This window comes from Mustela nivalis, assembly GCF_964662115.1.
Source record: "Mustela nivalis genome assembly, chromosome: 2".
Lineage (NCBI taxonomy): Eukaryota > Metazoa > Chordata > Mammalia > Carnivora > Mustelidae > Mustela > Mustela nivalis.
The window spans coordinates 83,715,876-83,723,656 of NC_139021.1; the positions used below are offsets into that span (position 1 = coordinate 83,715,876).

The 7,781-nt window shown below is 52.6% G+C and overlaps 1 protein-coding gene and 1 long non-coding RNA gene across 2 annotated transcripts; both read right to left on the minus strand.

The window, feature by feature from the left end:
- Positions 1 to 1,028: 1,028 nt before the first annotated feature.
- SOX17 (SRY-box transcription factor 17) lies at positions 1,029 to 3,505 on the minus strand. The gene is made up of 2 exons (XM_082720092.1): positions 2,937 to 3,505; positions 1,029 to 2,319 (listed from the first exon to the last, which is right to left on the minus strand). The coding sequence occupies exons 1-2, from the start codon at positions 3,241 to 3,243 to the stop codon at positions 1,406 to 1,408; spliced, it is 1,221 nt and encodes a 406-aa protein (XP_082576218.1). The 5' UTR covers positions 3,244 to 3,505; the 3' UTR covers positions 1,029 to 1,405.
- Positions 3,506 to 5,197: 1,692 nt separating this feature from the next.
- Positions 5,198 to 7,540, minus strand: LOC309858915. Its single transcript, XR_014308434.1, has 2 exons — positions 7,009 to 7,540; positions 5,198 to 6,803 (listed from the first exon to the last, which is right to left on the minus strand). It is a non-coding gene; the product is annotated as an uncharacterized lncRNA (long non-coding RNA).
- Between the last annotated feature and the right edge of the window lie 241 nt (positions 7,541 to 7,781).

Below are 7,781 nucleotides of genomic sequence, written 5' to 3' on the forward strand. Positions count from 1 at the left end.
GTCTCAATCTGCAAAATCTGATGGATAGGGACACAGCAGTTACCACTGCAGCACACAGCAGGGACTAAACCCTCACTTTGTTTGACAGAGAGAGAGAGAGAGAGAGAGAGAGAGAGAGATCCCAAGTAGGCAGGCTGAGAGAGGGGGAAGCAGGCTCCCTGCCAAGCAGGGACCCCCCCCCCCACCACCATGGGGCTCTACCCCAGGACCCTGAGATCATGACCTGAGCAGCAGGCAGAGGCTTAAGCCATCCAGGAGCCCCTAAACCCTCACTTTTACAACCTGTGACTTGGTTTCTTCCCTACAAGGGCAGAATAGTGATACCTGAGTGCTGCAGCTTTAGCTGCACTTGTAAAGCACACTAGCTACAAATCATCACTGGGACTCTCCAAGGCTTAAGAACTGCTCCTGTCAGGAAATGCAATGCACCAGGTACCCAGTTTATAGGAGAGCATCCTATTAAAATTTCAGAAGCAGAGTTTCCTTCAAAGTTAAGGTTACAATGCACATTTTCTTTTTATTAATTCCTGTGAATAATTTGTTCAAATTATTTTTAACCATGCAACACTACTTCCCAATGTTTAGACATGTGAGGACTGGCAAACTCAGTGTTGAGAGGAAGTGTACAGATGACTCCTGGTGAAAGGTAGACAAAGAAAAAAACCAAACACCTCTTTAGTTCAGTCTCAAGATTCAAACTAGAAAACTCAAATTCCTTAAATGTTCTCCTCTGGTGAAAAAAAATATAAGAAAATTGAAAATACTTAAGAGTGTTAAGATTAACCATTACTTTTTAGAAACTAGGATCACTGAAATGTTTTTCTACCTTGCAAAAAACAAAACCTTAGATATCCAACATTCATTTTTAGGTTTTATCCTCGGATTATTTAGTTCTATGAATATAAGAGAACAAGAAATCTGCAGCAACTATATATTAAATATCATTAAAATGTTCCCAATGCTACCAATACTTAACCTTCATCTTAAAAATTGGCTTTGGTGACAGAGGCACTTGCAGAGTGAAAAAGTAGGATTCCAGATTTTATTTTTTTTTAAAGATCGAGAAAACACACCCAGGACAAAATGTTTTTTTGATCAATAAATTCTCAGAAAATGGATCAAGTTATTCTGGGACACATTCAAAACTGGTGATCTTGAACTGGGAAACAGAGTTTTCACAACGCAACTGTGGGAAACAAGTATCTGAACAAATCTTAAAAAACGACCTCACATTTTTCTCCCTCCAACTGTTCAAGTGGCAGACAAAATAAATTACCATAAATTATATGCCTAGGCAACTTAAAAACAAAACAAAACAACATGAGGCTGAGTATTTCCTTAGCCCCTCCAGGAAGTGTGTAACACTGTGCTTCTGGCCTGCAGGCTTGATCGGATCGGGGACCTGTCAAACGTCAGGGTAGTTGCAGTAATATACCGCAGAGCTGGCATCAGACACCACCGAGGAAATGGCCCCGTGGCTGTCTGGGAGATTCACACTAGAGTCATGTCCCTGGTAAGGGAGACCCATCTCGGGCTTGCACACGAAGTGTAGATACTGTTCAAATTCCGTGCGGTCCACCTCCCCGAGGAGCTCGGCGGGCTGATTGGGGTCCGCGCCGTCCCGGCAGGGCAGGGCCTCGGGAGGGGGCGACGGCTGCCCGGGGCCGGGTGGGTGCTGCTGCGGCTGCATGGGGAAGCCGCGCCCGCCGCCCGCCGCCGGCGAGCTAATCGCGTTGTAGTACAGCTGCAGGGCGCTGGAGGGCGCCACGTGGCCCGGCATTGCAGGGCCCGCCTGTTCCAGGCCTAGACGCGAGTGCATGGGGCCGACTGGCGGCTCCGGGGGCCCCGCGTAGTCCGAGGCCTGTGGGTAGCTGTAGGGGCCGGCCGCTGGGCAGTCCCCGGGCATCGGCGCGGCGAAGAAGGCGGGATCCGGCTCCACGCCGTCCAGCGGGGACGTGTCCGGCGTGGGCAGCGGGTAGCCGTCGAGCGGAGGCGCGCCCAGTCCCTGGCAGTCGCGGTAGTGGCCGCCCATGTGCGGGGGCAGCAACGGCGGGCCGGCAGGGAAGCCCTGCTCGGGGAAGGGCAGGCCCAGGCCATCCATGGCCACGCGGCCGCCCTCGGGGCCCAGCGTGGCGGCCTGTGGCTCGGCGAGGCCGTGCAAGAAGCCGCCCTCCACCCGCTTCAGTCGCTTCACCTGCTTGCGCCTCCGCGGCCGGTATTTGTAGTTGGGGTGGTCCTGCATGTGCTGCACGCGCAGCCGCTCGGCCTCCTCCACGAAGGGCCGCTTCTCTGCCAGAGTCAGCGCTTTCCACGACTTACCTGCATAGGCACAGGAAGGTGGAGGGGCGCCGGGATTACTGTCCGAGCTCCCGCTCCCAGGTCCCAAGGCCCCACCAGGCCCTACCTCTCTTCTCCAACTTTTAATTGAGCAATTAGAGACGCGAAGAGGGCACGTTAAGAAGTACAAGTCTCCAGAGACTGAGTGGAGTCCAAACACTTGCGGGAGACAGGACATCTTGGGTCCTTAGGCAACCCTCCCTCTCTTTCAGCCTCTAAGAAGTGGCTTCCCAGGTCACCCATTCCCTGTCTTTCAAGGACGTGAAAACGTCCTCCACTCGGGGAGGAGTAATGGGGGAACGGGCAGGACCAAACCCGCTCTGTTCCCGAGATACTCGCGCGGTGGCCCAGACGCGCAGGGAAGCCGCCTCCCCGGAGCCGTTGTAACCGCGCCCCCGGTCACCCTGGTTACCCGGGCTCCGACTATGCAAACCGTTTGGAGAGTAGGGAGAGGGGATGCGGGAGGAGAACCGAGGGCCACAGGGAAGGGCCCTGAAGGCACCGCATCAGTGGCCTCGAGGGCAAGGCACGCACCCCCTCCCAGGTTCAAGGAAGCGGCTTCGCGATCCCCACCGCCCTGGTCTTGAGCTCGGACTCACCCAGCATCTTGCTCAACTCCGCGTTGTGCAGGTCGGGGTTCTGCTGCGCCAGGCGCTTGCGCTCGTCCTTGGCCCACACCATGAAAGCGTTCATCGGCCGCCGGATGCGAGACTCGCCCTTGGCTCGGCCCGCCGGCCCAGCAGGCGCCCCGCTGTTCGCCACCGCCTCGCCCTTCACCTTCATGTCCCCAAGGGGGCTCAGCGACTCGGCCCAGGGGCAAGCGCCCAGCCCGGCCATCACCGCGGGCAGCGCGCTGCGGGTCTGGCTCTGGTCGTCACTGGCGTACCCCGCATCCGGGCTGCTCATGGCGCTCCAGCCCTGCCCCGCGCCTCACAACCCTCCGCGGGACACGCCGCCTCCCCCGACCCGGGGGAGGGGGTGGGAGCGAGGGACAAGGATGCCCCGTGGGCTACCCAAGTGTCCCGGGCTCTACACCGCTGCCGACGTTCCTGGCCAGTCCCAGCCGCAAACAGCGTCCCGCCGGCCCAGTGACACTGCGGGCGCCCGGGTCCGCGGGCCCTTTTCTGCACTGATGTGGCCAATGGAGTGGCGGGGGCGGGACGGGCGAGAGTCCTTAGGCCCACGCCCAGCCAGCCGCCCGAGTCCCAAGTCTCAGCTCAACCCCACGCCCGCCCTTTCCCCTCCCCCCGGCTCCGCGCCCAAGGTTACACCTGCCCCCGGGAAAACTGGCTGAAGCCGGGCTCTGGCGCCACATTCCCTCCGACCCGGGAAAGGGGACTCCTGAAAAACCTTCTGGAATGTTGACTGTACCTCTGGATAGAAGGACTTGGCCACGATAGTTCGGATGAACACACAGAGCATACACCTTTCCCCCCCTTAAATATGATATTTCTATAATTTGGGTACTATGCATCTATTTAAAAAGAATAAATCTATGTATGTATATACCATATTCAGAAAGATTTTTATATCAGGTGGGAAGAGTAAGGTAACATTTGAGCATACACTATTATGGGAGCTAAGGATTTCATTTCGAGGGGGGTGACTTAAGTACCTTCAGGGAACCCCACGGGTGACTTCTTCAAGTGTGTTTTAGCGAACCCAGTAGATACTGTTGATAATAAATTTAAAATACATTGTCTCCCCAGGGACTCAACTTGCTTTTAATACTACATTCAAAATGCTATGTCCAGGGTAAATTCTAATTTCTAAAACAAGGTTAAATACAGAATGACATCCTGTAGCCATTATTCTGTCATCCTGAAGAATTTAAAACCTTTATTCATAACAAGGAAGCAACCCTTGAAAATTTGTGCATGAAATGTGTGATAAATATAAAAGGTTTCTCAGGTGTGTTCAGTAAAAGAGGCAAGACTTAGTTTTGATTTCTAAAATGCGGTAACACTAGCAGCAATATTTATCTTAAAGTCCCTCTAAGGGAGGAAAAGAGCTATCCCATTGCTCAACAAAGTAACTGTAGCTCTTATGGGATTCTATAATTTTCTTCAGACTGAAATGAAAATCTGGATGAGTTTCCAACTTGTGTTTAAAACTGAAACCTTTTCAGTGGGATTTTTAAACAAACCCTGGCATTGCATTTCCATGGCACAGCCCTCAAAATTTAGCGAGCCAGTTTATCCTTATAATTGTGTGAGGTAGACACTGTTACATATTACAGGATAGGATCCTAAGACCCAGTGAGATTAAGGAACTTTCCTGAGGTCACAGCATCAGGGAGTGGAATTCATCTCCACTAGTCTGCCCTGATTTTGAGCTCCTGATCACTAAACCAAGCTGTTTTGCTTGTGTATTTGTGTATTTGTGTTTTCTAAGGCAATTAACTCAGCCATTTCTGCATAATTTCATAACTTTGCAAAGAAATTAATACATCCATCTCCCTAACAGATTTTCTTTGTTTACTGTGAAGGAGTGATGACAAGCTAAGGTTTACATCTGGGATCTGGGAGGTAAATGCTACAACTTTTTTGTAAAACTAGATTAACAAAGTATGCTATCAAGTCTGCTTACTGGTGGCATTGATAAAAACAAAGAAACACAACGTCTTAGGGTACCTCTGGCCTTCAGTTTCTCTGACATTGCTATTCCCCCCCCCCCAAAAAAACACCTTCACACTGGTTTTAAGCCAAATTTACTTTGACTCTGAGAGGATCTGTGAAGCGTGGGTTGCCCCCCCTCACAGTTAGAAGCCAGTCTTCACACACAAGATAAATTAAGTGGTTCTATATTCTGGGTCTCTGAGGTTCAACCCAGAAAAAAAAAATTAATCTCCTTAAGAAAATCATAGACAAGTATTATTTTTAATGGGTAGTTTTGAAGTAGCTGATCTTAAACAAATTCAACTGATTGTGTACCTTTCCTTTAAAGCTTTTTTTTTTTCTGAAATAAACATAGGCTTGAAAATTAAGCATAATTGCTTTGCAAATTGTTATATAAATAAGGAAACTATAGGAGTAGAGAAAACAAATTCACCCCATAGCGTCTTGCTCCTTGTTTTCTTGGCGATCTTCTCTAATTCTCCTAGGTAATAATATCTTTGCAAAGATCTTAAAGCAGATTTTGTATCGGCGCAAAAGTTTTTATGAACAGGAGTTTCGTTTGACTAGAGATCAAAAACCAAACAAAAACAATGCCCATTCCAGAATCCATTTTATCTGCCTATATTAATCTACTTGATTAGTCCTGTAAATAATAATAATAATAATAAAATAAGGTACAGGAAATTCAATCCGAGTGTGAATCCAAAAAAAATGTCTATCCATGGATTTACCCTTGTACACTTTCTTCTGCTCTTCTTCCTGGCCCACACCATTCCAAGGAGAGATGCAGAGAGGCGCTGATGGGAGATACAACCTGGAGATCTCCATTATTATTTGCACGTGTTCCTGGAGACAGATTGCTGACTGTTGTCAGGTAAGATTACTGAGAACTCAGGTGAAAGCACAGCATCCACAGGATGGAGTGGGATATTCAGGTTTTGCGTCCCTCCCCCACTTCTTAGAACGCCTTCCCTGGCAGTTATAAAATAGTAGTTTACTTGTATTTGCCAGTTGGGAATTACGGTTCCTTTTTAAGACTAGTCCCTTTTACCTACCGTTACCTAGATTTAAATTCTTCTGATAATTCACTTGTCATGTATTTTGGGGGGGAGGGCGTTGGGGGCTGCGGCGCCGCAGACCAGTCCGTGGTGTGTGTGGACTCTTCTATTTCGGTCTCTTGACTAAACGCGGTGTTGGAAGTCGAGCTCTAGACGTTATCAGAGCCCGCCACAAATGCCACATGAAAAGCAGCAAACATCCGGAGTGGTTTCCTGCAAGCCTTGCTTTTCTCAACACGAGAGATTTACGCGGGGGATTCGGGCGGGGGCGGGGTGGGGGACGACAAACAAGTTTCGCGAGTAAGAGTCTCGTGTAGCCGGCCGGGTGCATTTGCACCGCACAGCCCAGGATCTCTGGGTTCCTGGCTACTAATTGCGCTCGCGGTCCCCAGGCCAGATTCGAGGCTCGAAAGGCTGGCCGAGGAAGCGACTAGCGCAGCAAGAAGCTGTGCCCGCGGCCACTTGGGGCCTTTGGCCAGCGGGCGCAGAAGTTAACCCGGGTAGGTGACGAGCTGTGGCTCAGACCCAGGGGAGTCGGAGCCGCTCATTTTCCCGGGCCCCCGACTGAGCAGGCGAAGACTGGGTGATTTCCTGCAGGCTTTTGTGTTTTCCGTGCTCGGGAAGCGGGAGCCGGTCGAAGGACTTTCAAGTCGTTAGGGAAGGCCGTGGGCACCCAGACAGATCCGGGTTGGCTCTGGAGAGCAAGTCTTTGGGGGCGGGGAGGGGAATGCGCGCCTCAAACCCAGGGAAAACGCCGCGGAGGCCCGCCGATGAATAGACAATGGTATCCCTGGAACAAAGCACAACAATAAGACCTTTGCATTTATAAATCGCGCGCCGGCGGCGGCCCCCGGGAGCCCGGCGGGAGGCGGCGTGCGGCGGCGGAGCGCAGCCGAGGCTCCGCACCTCCCAGGTAGGGCTGCGCAGCCGGATGTCGCCGATTCGCACCGCGCGCCCGGGCGCCGACCCGGCGGCGGCGCCGCGAGTCTCGATACCTTGCGCATCTCCTCCCTGTCCCCCGTGGGTCTGGGATGCGAGGTCGAAGGTCGCGGGCGGGATGGAAGAGGTGGGGAGGACCGAGTGGCCCGGAAGACGTGGCCACCCACTCCACCGCCCCTCCCCATTCCTCCTTAGGTCCTTAGGGTCGGAGCCCCACGGACGTGGCACCTTGCTCTCGGCCCCAGCCCCTCCGCTGTGCGGGAGCCGAAAAGGGGGATGGCGAGAGGGGCTTTGGCGGCGGATGTTATGCATGAGGATGGGAGGCGTGTGTTTTGCTTTCACGCCCTGTCGAACTCCCTCCGTCCGAATCCCTCCCCAGTATGCGGACCCCGGCAGGCGCCCCCGAACCGCGTCCTGGCAGCTGGTGACTCCTTGGTCGTAACCCTGTTCCCGCTTGGCTCCGCCTGGGGTTTGCACCGGCGAAGCAGGAAATGCGCTGTTCCCGGTCCACTTCCCTGCTCAGAAACTCGTCCGCGGGGGTGTTTCTTAGATTCCCCCACCCCCAGCCCCAGCTGTGGTTCTGGTTGAAGTGTGGGTTCCTTCCCTTTATTCTCCGGCAGAGAGAACTTCAGACTCCCCGGGGTTGGAGGGCAGGCGGCCTTTGGGGTAAAGGAGAAGGCAGCCCAGCTCCTTCTCCGTTTTCTGTGCGCACGCAATCCTGCTGTCCCCTTCATATCTGCCTTGCGACTTGAAAGGGATTTTCAACAGCGGCATGGCTTCTATGCGTCCGCTTCTGCTAACCTACTCCCACCCTCCTCACACTCTAGAA